Source organism: Neophocaena asiaeorientalis, unplaced genomic scaffold (genome assembly GCF_003031525.2).
Source record: "Neophocaena asiaeorientalis asiaeorientalis breed wild unplaced genomic scaffold, Neophocaena_asiaeorientalis_V1.1 scaffold629, whole genome shotgun sequence".
NCBI classification, from domain to species: domain Eukaryota; kingdom Metazoa; phylum Chordata; class Mammalia; order Artiodactyla; family Phocoenidae; genus Neophocaena; species Neophocaena asiaeorientalis.
In genome coordinates, this window is record NW_020175468.1 from 2,832,014 (window position 1) to 2,848,968 (window position 16,955).

General features: G+C 57.7%; 3 protein-coding genes across 11 annotated transcripts in view; 2 read left to right on the top strand and 1 right to left on the bottom strand.

Moving 5' to 3' along the window:
• DBP (D-box binding PAR bZIP transcription factor) overlaps positions 1-3,828 on the top strand; it is a 5,958-nt gene extending 2,130 nt beyond the window's left edge. The window contains exons 3-6 of the mRNA XM_024768236.1: positions 821-839; positions 1,001-1,027; positions 1,548-1,759; positions 3,329-3,828. Of these exons, the coding sequence (XP_024624004.1) occupies positions 821-839; positions 1,001-1,027; positions 1,548-1,759; positions 3,329-3,544 (474 nt within the window). The 3' untranslated portion in view covers positions 3,545-3,828. The remainder of the gene's footprint in view (positions 1-820; positions 840-1,000; positions 1,028-1,547; positions 1,760-3,328) is intronic.
• A 175-nt stretch (positions 3,829-4,003) lies between these two features.
• On the bottom strand, positions 4,004-11,945 carry SPHK2 (sphingosine kinase 2). 9 transcript variants are annotated; one of them, XM_024768369.1, is made up of 8 exons: positions 11,739-11,945; positions 11,402-11,530; positions 10,712-10,858; positions 7,518-7,992; positions 6,513-6,662; positions 6,302-6,396; positions 6,095-6,210; positions 4,004-5,686 (listed from the first exon to the last, which is right to left on the bottom strand). In XM_024768369.1, exons 3-8 carry the CDS (start codon positions 10,748-10,750, stop codon positions 4,594-4,596), a joined length of 1,968 nt encoding a protein of 655 aa, XP_024624137.1. In that variant the 5' UTR covers positions 10,751-10,858; positions 11,402-11,530; positions 11,739-11,945; the 3' UTR covers positions 4,004-4,593. The 9 variants fall into 9 exon arrangements, with proteins under 9 accessions (XP_024624137.1, XP_024624140.1, XP_024624139.1 ...); XM_024768372.1 differs by having other exon boundaries at positions 11,383-11,530; XM_024768371.1 differs by lacking the exon at positions 11,739-11,945 and adding an exon at positions 11,625-11,712.
• Positions 11,946-12,065: 120 nt separating this feature from the next.
• Positions 12,066-16,105, top strand: RPL18 (ribosomal protein L18). Its single transcript, XM_024768378.1, has 7 exons — positions 12,066-12,156; positions 13,376-13,462; positions 13,831-13,938; positions 14,471-14,569; positions 15,111-15,234; positions 15,396-15,465; positions 15,988-16,105. Exons 1-7 carry the CDS (start codon positions 12,154-12,156, stop codon positions 16,061-16,063), a joined length of 567 nt encoding a protein of 188 aa, XP_024624146.1. The 5' UTR covers positions 12,066-12,153; the 3' UTR covers positions 16,064-16,105.
• Positions 16,106-16,955: the final 850 nt, after the last annotated feature.

Here is a 16,955-nt window from a genome sequence, read left to right on the forward strand (position 1 = left end):
TGGGGGTCTGGACGGTGGGACTGGGGCTGCATGCCCGAATTCCGGGTCCCCTAATTGGGAGATGTCGGGAGAGGAGTCCGGATTCTGTGTCCCCTAATGGATCAGGAACTGCGTATCCTGGACCTATAGGAGATGAGGGACTTGGGACCCCAAGTTCCAGGAAGCCTGCCCAGTGGTGAGGTCGTGTGAATTTTACGTGGGACGTGAGGACAAAGGCTCTGGATACTCGAGGAGTAGGGATTGGGGTCCCAGGACAGTGGAGTTATTTACTGGGGAGTGGACTGCACCCCAGAATCTGGACCCGGAAGCGGTGGAACTGGGGTAGGACCGGAAATCCTAGGCCCTCTACGAGGGAGGAAGACGAGGGCCGGACACAGACTTCGGTTTCCTCAGGACAAAAGGGACTGGCAGCCCTGCCTCCTCGGCCCCCCCATACCAGTGGAGAGGGGCTGGCGCCCCGGGTCCCGGAGTCCTTCAGAAGGGACCTTCATCCTGGGTCTTCCATTGGGGCAAGGACCGAGCTTTCTATATTCCTGGGGTAGGGGCTTGGGGTCCCAGAATCGTGTATATCCTAGTGGCGAGGACGTTTGGGGCCTGAGAATATCGAGGGGGTCGGTTCTCGAGTGTTCCCTAGAGAGCAGAGGGGTCTGGATCCTTGGCGGTTGAAAGGTTCGAGCTGGGAGACCCCAGGGAGCAAGAGGAAAGGTGTGCTCCATCTGGCACCTTGGGGTAGCCAGGGGCGGACTGCAGGTTGGGGATTCCTAGACACACCTGCTCCTGGTCCGACCTCCGGGCAGGACCAGGGCCCTCCCCTTCCCAGTCGCACATTCCCGCGCCACGTGAGTCCTTTCCTCCCTCCTCCGTGCTTCGTGCTTCGCGCACGCGCGGTCACGCGGGAGGGGGCGGGACTGGGGAAACAGGAGGGTGCCCGTGGCGGCAGGGGGGCGGGGCGGGAAAGCAGGCGCCAGCACGTGACTCGGCCCTGAACCTGTGTCCTCAGTTGGCCCCAGCTGGCTCTCTCTTAAAGGTACAGGCCTCTCTTACGCTTGAACCAACCTGGAACCTCAGAGCCCTTTATGCTTCTCGTCCCTAACTCTTTGGACTTAGCAGCTCTTAAGGAGCTAACCTGAGGTCTTTTCGGTGCATTAAATTCCTTTTCCCTGAACAGCCGGGGGTCTAGGCTTTGGTTGGGGATTCAGTTAAGAAGGGTAGGACTATAGGGAAGGAAGCTAACACTGTAACTCTGAAGTCCTGAGGTTTTAGAAGCAGTAATTCAGGTTCCTGTGCTACTTAGGGCAAGTCATGTATGATTGGGCCTCAGTTTTCCTGTGTGTAAAAGTGGAGCTGGTTTCATGATTTCTAAGCATCTTTGTGGCTTAAGGAACCTTCATATTTTATATTAGGGAGGTTGATCCCTGGCAGGCTTTATGTTAAACCCCATAAGGGCCTTCCTTGTGGTGGAAATGATACCTGAGCAGGGGGTAGCCTCTGGGAACCCCCTCCCCAAAATAAATACACACTCAGGTGGCACATTCTATTTCCCCAAGGCCTGACCTCTCGGGACACACCCAGCCCTGTGGACCCAGACACGGTGGAGGTGCTGATGACCTTTGAACCTGACCCAGCTGATTTAGCCCTGTCAAGTATTCCCGGCCATGAGACCTTTGACCCTCGGAGACATCGCTTCTCAGAGGAGGAACTTAAGCCCCAGCCAATCATGAAGAAGGCACGGAAGATCCAGGTGCCAGAGGAGCAGAAGGTGAGCATTGCTGGGTGTAGGACACAGGCTTCGTGGGTGCTGGCTCCACAGCCAGGGATGGCCCTTTCTTTAGTCAGACCTGGGTTTCTCACTTGGGATTAGCTCACATTCTCCTAACCTACAGCTAAGGACCAGTCCTCCTTGGCCAGGGGCTGCACAGGGACAGAGGTTTGGGCTTGAGATTTGTGAAAACCGTATCGTTGTGGGATTCAGACTCAGCCACCACTGCTGGGACAGTTTTACAGGCTTGGAGCTTCTCGTATCGGTTGGACCCAACACCCTCACTGGGGCAGGCTTCAGGCTCTACCAGGCCCAGTTGCTAAGGATAGCATCCTTTAGGAATGTGATATCAGCTTGTTTCTTCTGAGCAGCCAACTAGGCAGGGGTTGGTCCTTGAATCTCTGATCTGGGGCATCCTTCAGGGCAACTGCATCTGCCTAGGATGAAGACTTTGCCAGCCCCTCTAGGCCTTGTTTTCTGGACTCACTGTTAAGAGGCCTCAGGTTCTCATTAGCGGCCAGGGCCACATTCTGATTTGGGGTGCTTTGGGCAGTGACTACATCTCTCTAGCATTCTGTCTTTGTCAGTCCTGGGTTCTTCCCTAACAAGAAGTACCTGGGCTTGTCTCACAAGACTTTGGCATGTCCTTGTGTAAGACACAACTACTTGAAGCAGTGAGTACTGGCCTGTAAACCAAATCTAGACCAGTGGTTTCTCTTGCCATGAGGCCTTGTTGCTAGGGAGTGGGTTTACCGGAGCTAGCAGGGACTAGGCTTTAATGAAATGGGGATGGAGGGGCATCTTTCAGAGCTCTGGGTCGTCCTTGTACTAAGGAGTGGTCCTCCTCCACAGCCAAATTCCAGGACTGGAGAACTCTAAACATAATGGTGTGGGGAGGTCTCAGGATAGGCCCATTTGCAACCAGGGACTGTTGGGGAGGAGGCAGCTCCCTGGCCTCTATTCAAAGCCAGTGGGTCAGAGACTGGCTGTGGTCATTGGGACCACTTACACCTCACTTTTGTTTGCTAATGAGGGGTGAGGTTGCCTTGGCAGCAAGGTCAAAAGGGCCCAGCTCTGAGAGGATTTTTATGGGACACCAAACCCCATCACTAGGGAACGTAGGCTTTCCTTAGCAACCAGGATCTGGAAAGGTGATGTATAGGGCAGTGCTTTTCAATGGGAGAAGTCTTCAGACCCTGAAGGTCTTGTTGCTAGGGAACAAGAATCCTTAGCAAACCAGGAGCTAACTGCAGGCCTTTTGTCAAGTGAGAAGAGCTTGGGCCTCCTCTGCACAGTGGAGACTTGAAGCTCAGTTGCTTGGGGTGGGAGGCTATCTCACGCCTTAGCTGTTGCTAGGGGCCTGCTGTCCATAGCAGCCGGGGCCCTAGAAGGCCAGATCCTTGGGTACCCATTCAGGGGAGATCGGGCATCCTTTAGGCCCCACTGCTGGGGCAGAAGCAGCAGTTTCTTAGGTGCACTCTGGTCCTTGAAGTCAGAAGCAAAGCTGTTCCTCCCTTCTCTCGCTGGGCCGGGGCCCCTCTGGACCTCAGTGCTTTCCCACCCATCCAGGATGAGAAGTATTGGAGCCGGCGGTACAAGAATAACGAGGCAGCCAAGCGGTCCCGCGACGCCCGGAGGCTCAAGGAGAACCAGATATCGGTGCGGGCGGCCTTCCTGGAGAAGGAGAACGCCCTGCTACGGCAGGAGGTGGTGGCCGTGCGCCAGGAGCTGTCCCACTACCGCGCCGTGCTGTCCCGCTACCAGGCCCAGCACGGAGCCCTGTGAGGCCGCACCCACCCCAGCAGGTGGAGCTCTCCTCCGCCTCACTCAGACTTGCGCCCTGACGCCCTCTTCCCTCCCCGCCCTGTGGCCCACGGGCCGGCCAGCTGGGTGCCCCAGGGATGTGATGATGCAGATAAATACATTTATATTTTTAAGAAAAAGTGAGCCTCCCCGCTCCCTCGTGGGGGCGGGGAAGGTCCTCAGTGTGTGCCCCCCGGCACGTCGGGGACCCCATCCTCCCACCGCCTCCGTTAACACGATCCTGAATAAATCTTGAGAACCCCAGAGCCAGCTGTCGTGGGGGAGGAGGCAGCTCCCTGGCCCCAGTTCAAGGCCAGCGGGTCACGCTGGCCGCAGTCCATGGGCAGGTCTGGGCTTCGGTCCATAAAAGGCAGGAGCTGCTGGAAGTGCCTAGAGTCTGTTCCCTCCCACGGGCTGCTGGATGGAGGAAGGGGCGAGGGCCTGAGAGGAATGAAGCCACTACCTTTATTGCATAGACCTTTTCAATTGCTTTGAAGATTGCGGCTGGGGGACGCACAGAAGACCGAGGAAACGAACTTCCCCGCCCCCACCCACGGGGGGAGGGACATTAGTGCAAATCGGAGCGCCGCCCGGGGAACTTGCCCCTCCTGGGCTGATTGGCCAGCTTGGTGGAGGCACCAGAGTAGACGGGGCCGGTTATCTAAGGCCTCCCCAGCCCGTACATTCCAGGTCACGTCACTGGACTACGCGTTAAGACAGGCTCCGCCCTCAGCCGACCTGGCTTTCTACGAGCCGTTCTCGAGGGTCTGGAGTGAACCCGCCCTCGTTGATCAGGCACTACCCTTGGGGCGAGCCCATTTCTCCGTGACCGTCAGGACCCCAACCCCCGGAATTCGGGACATCCTCCAGCATCACCTCTGGTCCCCTAGGGTAGGGCGCAATCCTGAGACCAGGCAGGACCACTGTAGCCTCCGCCCTGACTCTAGCAGCCACTCCACGCCCCCTAGCTCAGGCTCCGCCCCCTCAGGAATGTAAGCCCCGCTCCGGGCGAGCTTCAAGCTTGGTTGGAGTTAAGGCTCCCGCCCAGGGCAGCCTGAAGGACCCGTGAGCAGAGTGCCGAGGCCGGGATGCACCTGCGCCTGCAATGGCCCATACTCCACCTGCTCCCCGTCCACCGTGAGCACGCCGCGGGGCGTGAGCGGCTCAAGGCGGAAGGCACGAGCCGCAGCGTAGCCCAGCTGCGGACAGCCCAGGCTGAAGTGGCTACCGCGCTCCATGGCCAGAAACAGGCGCAGGAGCGCCGCCCGTGAGATGCCACCGCGCACCCAGCACAGGTGCACCAGGCCGTCGTCAAAGCGCGCGTGGGGCGCTGCCACTAGGTCAGCCCCCAGGTGACTGGGTGAGATGGCCAAAATAAGCACAAAGTCCCCCTCCATTGTCACCCAGCCTGGGGGTAGTGGAGCGCCTAGAGGAGGGAGCAGGTGGTCAGGTGGGCCCCCAGCAGAGATGGCTACCCGGGCATCAGGGGTGGGAGGTGGGAGCCCAGAGGATGCTGGCATTTCTGAGGCCCCCTCGGTGATGGGTGAGAGTTGAGCTGCCTTGGGGGAGCCAGGGGGCGAGGGCAGCAGTGGGTCTGGGGACAGTGGAGCATCCCCGGCCCCACCCCAGTCCCCAGCCAGCTCTGGGCCCCCACCGTTGAGGGACAGGATGGGCAGGGGTTCAGGTGAGCCAGGGGAGGTCAGGGCAGGCTGAGGCAGGGGCAGGGGCAGGTCAGACACTGAGCGGTGCAGGGGTGAGTGGGCCACGGGTGGAGCTGGGCCAGGGGCTAGGGTCAGCTCTGACTTGGCACGTGGCAGGCCATGGGCAGGGGCGGGTGAGGCGGGCTCCACCGTGGCAGGGAGGTAGGAGAGGCGGCCGCGGTAGGTGTGCAGTGTGGCGAGGCCCAGGACCGTGCCCAGTGTGAAGCGAGCACTGCCCAGGGCCCTGAAACGCTCGCTCTGGATGTCCACATCTGACACAAAGCCCCAGGCCACAGACAGGAAGGAGAAACAGCGGGAGCCGGAGGCCAGAGTGACGGAGAGCAGGTCCAGCGGGTGGCTGCCACCCCGGCAGAGCAGCAAGGAGCAGTTGAGCAGCAGGTCAATGCCCAGGGCCGGCTCAAACCTTCACAGTCAGACATGGACGGATACGGTGGGAAAGAGCAAACAGGCTGGGTGAGATACACAGTGCCAGGCGGGGAGGAGAAACACGCAGACGGGTGGGGCAGCAGACAATGGGGAGAGGAGGCCGGGCATGTCCTGGGGCCTGCCCGCAGCCATGTGGCCACCTCCAGACGGACTCTTCTTACTGAGCCAGGTTCCCTGTCAGTTCTTTCATTCCATAAGCATTCACTGAGTGCCTCCTGTGTGCCAGGCACAGTTCTAGGCACTAGGGAGACAGCTAGGAACAGGACAGGCAAAAATGTCTGGGGGGTGTGGGGAGCATCCCTCAGCCAGACTGACCTGGCTGAGGGGAAGATGTGGCGCAGCTGTACCAGGTCCCTGTTATCCCAGGAGGGCTCCTCCCACCTACCCCCCGTGCTGGTTCACGGCTCCTGCCAGTGCGTTGCCCGAGCCACAGGGGAGGATGCCCACGGGGGTCTTCACGGCCTCTTCCCAGTCGGGGCGTTCTAGGAGTCCATTCAGCACCTGGAGGGTGGGAGACCAGACACCTGCGTGTTGGCCCTGGCCTCCGCAGTCCCGCAGGGCTCAGGCTTGGGGCAGGGTGGTCCTACCCTACCTCATACAGCAGCCCATCTCCGGAGACGGTGACGATGCCATCCCACTCGCTCAGGCTCAACCCCTGGACCAGCTCCCGGGCATGGTTATGTCGTTCTAAGGTGGGGAACCAGGAAGTGAGGCAGGCTGTTCCAGCCCTGACCCACCACCACTCCCCAGGACTCAGGAGTCCTGGCCCCCAGCTCCCGCCTCTATCAGGACACTGCCCTTACCTGTCTGGATGAGGTTGAAGGACAGCCCCGCTTCAGAGATCATGGGCAGCACGTGGTTCTTACACCACTGCCAGGCCAGGCCCCGCCCCCCAAAGGGATTGACCAATAGGAGCAATCGGGGAGGCCTTGGCAGAAGGTCGGGGGTGATTTCTGCAGAGAGAGGAGAAGGAGTCTACAGAGGTCAGGGCACCAAGCCCCTCACCTCAGAAACAGTAACTGCAAATAGCCTCCAGTGGAGGTGGTGGAGGGCTGGCATCAAAACCTGCTGGGAGTTGAAAGTTATTTTCTCCCCGGCCTCACTAGCTCAGGCCCAGGTGTACAGCCCGCCCCCCTCCCAGGTGCTGAGACAAAGGCAGGGATCCGGTGTCTAATCCCAGAGCCCTTTGGACTCACGGGGCGGGGCGGGGGGGAGAGCTGTGGTTTCCACCTTCCACACCCCCAAACACCTGGAACCCAGGAACAGGTTACTCCACTGTGAGGGCCTCACCCCCAGACAGCCAGGACCAAGGAAGGCCCGCCAGCTGGGGACCCTGGAACCTTTACCTTCCTGTGCCAACTGAGTACCCTAGGTGGGGCCCTCTGCCTGAAAGCCTCCTCTGAATTCCCACAGCTGGATTAGATGCTATCTCTGGGCTCCTGAGACGCCCCAGGGGACCTCTGCGAGTGCCTGTCATCCAGGGTGGTGACTGGGCATATCACACTTGGCTGCTCTCACCAGCCCGGGAGCCTCTGACTCATCTGTGGTCAGGACCCATGAAAGGGGGGAGGGGACAGAGACAGAAATCTCATGAGAGCAGCAGACCCAAATCCTTCTCTGCCTGGGATTTTGCCTTCTGTGCCCATCCCTGTCTGTGCATCACTCTTTCAGTATGAACCCAGAGAGACACATCACACAGACAGACACACAGAAAAGTAGAGACAGAGATGCCCACAGAGATGCCGCAGAGGGAGATCTGCGGAGACACCCAGGTGGCCTTAGGACAGAGAGGCTGCCCAGTGCCTCACCCCCATCCCCAGGTAGTGGCAGTCCGCGGAGCAGACACGTGAGGGCAGTGGCCCAGCGCTGGGCCTCAGCACGGTTCTCCTCGTAGGTGGCCGCCCCGTCGGCCCGGAAGGTGCGTGCAGCTCTGCGCCGGCCCCCACGCCGGCCCCTCGGGTAGGTGTAGATGCAGAAGTAGGCTGCTGAGTCCGAGGGGCTTCGGCTCCGCAGGGTGCAGCAGCCTGAGACCTCAGCCAGCAGGACCAGGCCACCCCGGGGCCGGGCTTCAGGCTTTGGCCGCAGCCGTTGTATGTGCAGGGCTTGTGGTGTGAGAGTGAGGGCGAAGCGTGGGCCTCGGGCTGGGTAGGAGCCAAACTCGCCATGCAGGAGTGGGGTGCTGGGGGTCAATGGCAGTGGCGGTGGGGGGGCCATGGCCTTGACCCTGTCCAGGGCGCTCCTAGGCCTGTGGCCCCAGCTCCAGGTCAGCTCCTGCTCTGGCCTCTGTGGGGAGGAAGGAGGGTAGGAGTCAGAGTCCAGGACCCCCATAGTGGGCAGAGGGAAGCAGGGGCAGGGCCTGTGGATAAAAGGAGACAATGAGGGGTGCTGACAGGCAAGATGGGAGCACCAGACAGGCCCAGACAAGGTGTGGGAAGACTGAGGACGCAGGGCAGAGGTCAGCTGGACAGGAAGGCCAGCATCCTGGAGGGTCCACACCTAGGCATGCAAATATTCATTCCTTCATTCCCCAAATAATTATTCAGTAGTATGTGCCAATCACGGTGCCAGGCCCAGCAAACACAGCAGGGAATAAAACAGACAAAAATCCCTGCCTTCGTGGAGTTTATATTCTAATCGGAAGACAGGAAAACAAGATAGACATAAAATACATATCGTGTTGGATGACAATTAAGGACTTTGGAGAAAAATAATGCAAAGGAGAGAGGTCAGGATGGTGGAGACATATAAATAGACATACAAAGGTAGAGAAAAACACAACAGAACACACACACACACACACACACACAAACACCCCCACACACCTACACACAGTCAACTCCAGATGGAGAAAGTAACAAGGAAGAGGCACTCAGACACAAAGAAAAGGGTCTGAGAGCCAGAGAAACACTGAGAGGAGACAAACAGCTTCAGTGAGATGAAACCTAGTATAATGAAAGATACTTAGGGAGCAGAGTGAGAGTTTAGGGGCTCCAGAGGCCCTCTGAGAGTCAGACAACAGAGTTAGGAGAGAAAGAGCAGACAGGAGAGGCAAGAGGTAGGGGATGTAGTAGCTGGAGAAACTGAGAAAGGGGTGTGACGTGGAGCAACTAAGGGGTCAGAGTGGTAGAGGAGCCACATGCAGGCACCTGCAAGGGACAGGAGCCAAGAGCTGGACCTCAAGCACTGACCTGGGTGTCTGGCTGCCTGCTCTCCAGGGAGAGAGTGGGAGCTGGGCCTGAGGTCCCCTCCCCCTGCCCTCTGCCCAGTTTCTGCCTCCTCCTTCCAGCTCACCTTTGTTCCCCACTGCCCCGCCCACCCCGACCCCAGACCAGGGCCTGGGTCTCCATCCATAGGTCCCCCCAATCCATAAGCCTGAGTCTCTGTCTCCGGTTCCCCGGGTCCCGGCCCTCCATTCCCACCCCAGTTCCAGACCTGGGTTTTCATTCCTGGATCCCTCAGTCCTGGTTCTGGTTCTCCATCTCCATCCCACACCCCTAGTACCCAAGTCCCGGGCCTGCGTATCTGTTCCTCTTGCTCCCTCAGTCGTCCTGACTCGGGTCCCTGTCCCGACACCCCAGACCCTCCTCACACGCCGGATCCTCCTCCAGGCGGCCACTCAAGTCAGCACCAACTGCCCCCCATCAGACCCAGGGGTGGGGGGGAGGGTGTGCATCCGCTCAGCCAATGGCCGCGCGGCCGGCCTAAGTTGCACCAATAAGAGCGTGCGGGGGCGGGGCCAGCAGACTCGCGAGCTTGGCGCAGGGGCCTGCCGCGGGAGAGCGGGAGAACTGGGCGGGGTAGCGCGATTCGCGAGATCAGCCGCCATTGTAGGTGAGGGCACACGCGCAGCAGAGGCGGCTTCACGGAAGCATGGCCAGAGCCCCTGTCGCCATCTTTGTTGAGGGCAAGTGGGCCTCTCCCATCCTTTGACTTTATAAAGAGAAGGGGCAAGGGGGAGAAGGTCTTTGACTGCAGATAGAGAATGACCCTAACACAGATAACAAAGACCCAGAGATATGCAAAAACAGTAAAAGGGAACAGTGAACCAGAGTCGGAGGCAATAAGAGACTTGAAGAGAGAGTGTTGTCTCTTTTTCAGACAGTTACAGAGAGTCAGAGAGATAGACATAAAGAAAAGCAGAGATACAAAGAAAGAGACAAAGACAATGGAATTAAGAATGTGTAAGGTGGGCTTCCCTGGTGGCGCAGTGGTTAAGAATCCGCCTGCCAATGCAGGGGACATGGGTTCGAGCCATGGGTTCCACATGCCTCGCGGCAACTACAGAAAGCCCACGGAACCAAGACCCAACGCAGCCAAAAATAATAAATAAATAAAATAAATAATAGATTTTTTAAAATGTGCAAGGTAAGGAAATGATGGACACAGAAAATGATGGACACAGCAAGACATGGGGACAGACACTTTCAGAATGAAAACCAGGGAGGAGAGGCTCATTAATTCACAAACTATTTACCTTGGGCACAAGCTAGCGTGGGGGCAGCATGACATAAATATCTGCCCAGTGAATGACCCAGTTACACGGTAAGACGGAGACTCAGGAGAGAGACTGGGAGTATCTGAGAGACACCTCTAGGTCAGGGGTGAAGGACAGAGAGAATGTTAGAGGCTGAGAGGAACTGAAGCCAAGAGACAGAAAGCAAAGATGTTGACAGAGATACAGAGAGGCAAAGACACGATGAAATTGAAAGAAATCATGCCAAGAATAATATCAGGTGACCAATCAATGTACCTAGTGTTCAACTGAGAACAACAACAGCACCAGATAACATGTGCCAAAAAATAACCCAGAGAGAGGGGCAGAAACCCAGAAAGATGGAGAGACAGGGAAACACAGTGCGTGTGCTTAGGGCTCCAGGGGAAAGAAAGACAGATACAGTAATCAAAGAGGCTGGGACTCAAAGACCAAGGAACAGGGGCAAGGAGGAGAGAAGGAAACTGTGTTCCATCGTATGGTGATCTGGACTTTCAGATGGACACTTACCTGGTCCTGCTGCTCCTCTGCTTCAAGGTGTCCATTCATCTGCAGGCCCTCTGCTGTGTTATCACATCAGTAAGACCCTGGCCCTGGGTCGGAGGCCATGGGAAGGTGGTATGGACAAGGAGTCAGGCCTCATGGTGCAGGCCTGGCCTGTAGGAGCATGAAGGGCAGAGGAAAGGAGGCCAAGCTAGCAGTGCTGCAGGGCTTCCACGAAAACAAGTGGACAAGTCAGCTTCATCACTGCCCCAACCAGTCCATCTGGTCCCATCCAGTAAAGGCTAATAACAGCAACAGATGCCCCTTTTTGCAGATAAGGAAAGTAAGGCACAGAGAAGTTACACGACTTGCCCCAAATCACAGAGAGGTTGCCCAAGGTCACACCATTAGTAAGTAGCAAAGCCAAGAATTGAATTCGGTTACAGATGGTATCACCATCTTTCTGTCTCTTCTCCTCCTTGGATCTCTACCTTCCCTCTCTTTCTAGGTCTTCTAACTCCCCGGGTCACCATTTCGCCACCCTTGGTCTCTTTCCGCTCCCCTTCTGGGTCTCCATTCCTCCTCCTCTTTGAATCTCTGTCTCCCTCTCTCTGAGTCTCTCCTCCCCTCTCTTTCAGGAGTTTTTTACTCATCCCTCTCTCCACCCCATCCCCCAAGCCCCGGGGGCCTCAGCTTGCCTCCTCTGTGCTCCAGTACCTTGCACGTCCCTCAAACCGAACCCGCTGGGCCACTTGAATCTCTCGGCTGGGAAAAGCAGCCTCCAGGTGGCAGGGGCTGAGTTGGGTTCAGGGAAGGGCCATCTGGGGGCAGAGGGAGAAGCTGAACCTAAAAGGTGGAAATACAGAACGCCATAGACTGGGCTGCAGCAAGAAGATCTCGGGTTAGACCTCAAGTAAGACTTCCCGAGCTGCGGCCTCACCTGGGAAGCGCAGCACGAGATAAGGCAGATGTGAGCCTGATAAGGAAACGCCCAAAGCCTGAGGTCAGAGGTTTCCCGAGGTCCCGACTAGCCCCGCCAGCCCCGCCTCCTCACCTCCAATACTCGGCCCGCTAGGTCCTCCGGGAGCCACAGAGAGGCCTTCGGCGTCGGGCCAGAGCGTCACCGCACGACACGTCTTCCTAGCTCCGCGCGACATCTCTCTGGCTCCGAGATCCCCTTCTGCCGGAAGACTATCAAGAACAGGGACTGGATAGGGCCAGAGAGGCCTTCGACGTGCTGGCCCTTCCCTCCTTGGCGTAGCGCTTGTTCCCCTTTAGATGTTCCTCCACCCAATTCCGGAATCGCCCATCTAGCTGGTCCTCCGATTCACCATAGAGAGACATGAGTCAAGGTAGAGCGCCGCGTCGCGCCCGTGTGACGTCATGTAGGCGCCACTCGCTGAAGGCTTTCCCCGCCCATCCTGGTTCTATCCTCTCTTTCCGGACCTGGCTAAGGAGGAGGCGCCATCATGGTGAGCGTGTTTTGCGGCGTTCGGGGCTTTATCATCCGCTGCCATCCGCCGCGGTCTCGCGCTGGGGACGTTCCAGAGTGAGGCAGGGGTTCCGGGGTATTCGAAGGAGGCGACTCCCGCTGTGGGGAGCTATTTTGGGAGCCCGAAGACCAGGGATGGGCGTTCTCAACCTCCCGCCCCTCCCATAATCCTGTATTATAGGTCCCATCGAATAGATGACCAAATCGAGGGGCAAGGAGGTTAAGTAATATGACCGGGGTTACAGTGCCAGTAAGTGGCGGAGCCAGGATTCGGACCCAGGCGCTGCTCCCACAGCCACTCTTGCCTGTGTTGTCCCTGGATCCGTCACTCCCCAGCCTGAAAAGCTGGGTTCTGGGACGGGGTGGGGGGGGCTGTCAAGCGTCCGGTGCCCGAGTGTGGGGGCCAGGCAGGCTTCCGTTCGAGTCTCAGTTCCCTACCCACCGTATCATCATTCCTGTGCGCAGAAAGCATCTGTTAATTGGAGACCCAGTAATTATGCCTCAAAGATGTGAGTTCGAGAAGAAATAAGTCAGAGGAAGTGCTCACCACGGGCCTCTGCATACATTAAGTGCTGGATAAATGAGAACAATTAATAATTAGGTGGTTCTTTATAACTCATGACACAGCCTGAAAAACGTGGAGGAAAGCAGGCAGGGGGTGTAGTGGAAATCGTGGGCTCCCTTCAGTTTTAGCACTACTGTGGGAAACTATACTTCATAAGGAGGTCGTTGTAGGGTTGGTCTGTGCAGAGTAAGTTCTAGAAAAAAGGGTCATTTCCTTTATAAGAACTTGGAGTCTGCCCTTGGTTTAAATGTTTTTTATAACGCTCCACGCATGGGAGCAAGGTTTGGGAGCTTAAATAATACTTACATTGTTGAAAAATATAGGTTCTAAAGAAGTAAAAACTTGGGTTAACGCGGCTGCTGTGTTAAGGTCTTTCACGGTGCTGTGTGCCACGTGTTGAAGGCTTTTTGTGTAGAATTAGCCGTCCCCCTCCTTTTTTTTTTTAAACAAAGTCACTTGGGGCCCAGGGAGTTTTAAGTATTTTCCCAGAGGGCTCCCAGTGGTGATCTGGGATTTGTTGTCTCCAGAGACTGGGGCTTTAGCTGTTTCTTAGAGGTGAGGAATAACAATGCTTATGGGGTGAGGAATCTGCTAGATCAGAGTTGGGTTCATGGTCTTCTCTTCACCGCTGCAGGGAGTTGACATCCGCCACAACAAGGACCGAAAGGTTCGACGCAAGGAGCCCAAGAGCCAGGACATCTACTTAAGGCTGTTGGTCAAGGTGAGGTTGGGGCCTAAGACCCCTAGGCAAGGCCACCCTGGACATATCAATATAAGTTCTAGAGCCTCCATGCTGGTATTGGTCCTGGGCTCCTTGCAGGGGTCTTCAGGGCAGGCTCGAATCTCTGCTGCTTTCCCTTAGCTTCTGGAGAGTCCAGTGTTTTCAGCCTCTGGGCTGGTTTACCAGTGGGGAGGGGGATTTTCTGGGTCCCTGGCCAGGAGGGACCTAGGCCAGCTCTTTCCCATGGGCTTAACGGGATGGGGCAAAGCCCTAAGTCACTTCTTTGCCCCTTCGTTAGAAAGCTGAGAGGGAGGGAGGGGGGCGGGTGGGCTGCCCCGGGTTTCATTTTCGTTTTCCTTCCCGTCCAGCTGTACAGGTTTCTGGCCAGGCGAACCAACTCCACCTTCAATCAAGTTGTGCTGAAGAGGTTGTTCATGAGTCGCAGCAACCGGCCACCTCTGTCCCTTTCCCGGATGGTGAGGGGCTGAGGCGGAGGGCATAGCCAGCCTGGGGAGCGACTGGATCGTGTCTGGAGCTGGACTTCGGGTGGAAGGGCGGGCTTGGAGCTCTCTGGTAGCGGCCTGGCTATCAGCTGGCTTAACCTCGTCCAGTGGTGGGTGCAGAGCTCTGACCCTCTGATTGTAGCTGAATAGTGGGGGCATTGGACTGGCTTGGCCTCTTGGTCTCATTTTCCTTCTTATTGTGTGTGTCTGGGGGTGGGTTAAAGTGGCTTTATGAGATCTTCCTGAGGTTTCAAGTTATAGAGCATCTTCTGTGTCAGAAGCTTTCTGTAGGAGAGAACCGTGGAAGAATCTGTTTGTATTTTCTTTGGAGATTTTCCCAGACTGGACCTGAGATTAGGCTTGTGCTAGCTTGAGAGGTGTGGCATGGGTAGGTTTAGCCCAAACAGGACACAACTGTGGGTCCTTGGGATGCCTGAATGGGTGGGTTTGGATTTAACCACCAGAAGGGACTTGTTTAATGTGCATTTCATCCCCACCGCCCCAGATTCGCAAGATGAAGCTTCCTGGCCGGGAAGGCAAAACGGCTGTGGTGGTGGGGACTATAACGGACGATGTGCGTGTCCAGGAGGTGCCCAAACTGAAGGTGAGTGGGGAGGGGGCTCAGGAGCGTGTTGGGTGGGTCACGGTGAGCTCCTATGGACCCAGCTCAATTTCTCGTGCCGCCAGCAGGCTCATCTCACCTCTGGGTGAGGCGGGCGTCGTGCCTGGGTTGAAGGGGGGGGGGGGGGTTGTCCCTCACATTGTTGGTGGCGGGTATCCCTGGACAAGCCCCTTCTGGGGCCCAGCTGATGGCGCTCGCTCTGGACCCAGAGAGCCAGAGTTCAGACCTGGATTTCTCTGCCACTTTGTTATCTCTGGACAAAGTCTTGGATTTCTTTGTGCCTCAGCTTCCTTACACATGATAGCTTCAGGTTGCGGTGTTGAAGGGGTTTCTGGGAGTGAAGTGGTAAGAACGGCTGTCGTGCGCTCAGGAAGCTGCCTCCAGTATTTGGTGGTGTTGGTGATCAGGCCGAGGAAGCAGCTGGGACTCCTCTGCTGGGCCTGGGCAGTGGACAGGAAGTCCCAGCAGCCCCTGGGTCGCCCTCCAGGGGTCTCTGGCCACACCTGTCCTCTGTGTCCCCCAGGTGTGTGCCCTTCGAGTGAGCAGCCGCGCCCGGAGCCGCATCCTCAAGGCGGGGGGCAAGATCCTCACCTTCGACCAGTTGGCGCTGGACTCCCCCAAGGGCTGTGGCACTGTCCTCCTGTCTGGTGAGTGGTGCTTAGTGGCTTGAGGAGGGTACAGGAGTGTGAGGGGTCTGTCAAGAGCTGTGGGACTGCTAGCAGCCTTTACCTTCCCAGGCCTGGGAGGTCAGTGACACTCCCATCCCACCCCAGATCAGCCTGAGCCACCGCTTCCTTCCCTTCCCCAGGTCCTCGCAAGGGCCGAGAGGTGTACAGGCATTTCGGCAAGGCCCCAGGAACCCCGCATAGCCACACCAAGTGAGTATACCTAGCCCTGGACCCCAGCCTGCGGGTCTAGGCGTTGCCACACTTCTAGCTGCTTCTGTTTCTCCCACTAGTCCAGCCTCAGGTCTCTCTAGAATTCCCCCACCCTCTTACCCGCTTTTCCTTCAAGACTGCCTAAAGTTCTGTTCCTCGGGTGTTGAGCTCCCTGCACAGCCAGCGTCACAGATGCAGGCTTCCCAGGGCCCGTCCCCGTCTTTGCGGTGGGGCCTGCATTCTGTCCAGCGCTGGGGCGCCCACGTGGATGGCCCCAGGGCCTAGCGCAGGCGCTTCAGCAACCGCTCCTGCCAGTTTTCCTTCCTGCGCTGCCAGGCTTTTCCAGCAGCGGACTTGGTGTCGCTACTGACGCTGCTTGGGTTGAGTGAGGCCCCCTTCTGGTGTCCCTGTGCTTCTCTGTTAGAGCAAGCAGCTCTATTCTGAGCTCCCAGCCAGACAAGTGGCGGTGGCGTCCCTCACTTGTCTGTGTGCCTCTTTTCACGCTCCCTTCTCTCCCTGCAGACCCTATGTACGCTCCAAGGGCCGGAAGTTCGAGCGCGCCAGAGGCCGACGGGCCAGCCGTGGCTACAAGAACTAACCCCAGATCCTACCTTGTTATTAAAAAGATTTTGGATGCTAATGGCCTTTTGTGTATTATTGGGGAACGGGGTGGGGGGAGGGAGAGGGTCAGAACCGGCGGTGAGAACGCCTTTGTTTGGGGGAATGGTTGCCACGCCCCTTTCTGGGGATACCAGCCTTTGGGGTGAGCCCCTTCCGCTGTGCTGGGGGACGGAGCCTACGTTCCCAGGTGTATGTGGTGACTGCCCTAAGCCTATTGGTCCCCTTGGACCTCGCTGCACCGTTGGGACCTGGCGGCACCTAAGGCCGAAGCCCCACCTCTTTCCCAGGTGTGTGGAGAAGCACCTGCTGCTTTTTCCAGCTAGCCGCACCTACTCAAAGGAACCGCGCTCCCCTCCCGGATCTCTGCTCGGGATGGCTGGCGGGGAAGTATAAATGGGGCGGGCCGCCGTGGGGGAGGGGGCACGTGAGAATAGGTGATGTGCTCCACCTCCCCCGAAGCTTGAGTCAGGCGGGCCGCCAGTCCCTGGGCGAAGCCCGTTGAGTGTGTTCCTGGAGCTGGGACCTTACTGTCCTCTGCCTCCAGGGGCCTGTGTCAGCCCTACCCCTGTGTTTGCACAAGGGGCCGTGGTCCCGGGATCCCGGGAAGAAACCCGGTGAATAAGGCGAGGCGGCCAGAAGAGACGCAGAAATGAAAGGAGGTCACCAGGCCCTTGATCTGACTGTCCTCTGAAAAGGCAAGAGAAGGAGGGGTAGGGGTTGGAGACCTGGACGCAATGGGGGGGGTCTGGGGAGGGCAGGAGGGAGAGGGAGTGGCCTGGCTTTATTCCCCTTCCTTCTCTTTGCAGGGCTGGTCGCTGTGGTCTGGAGGAAGGGAGCAGACTGGGTGCTGGGATTGGAAGGAGGGCTGC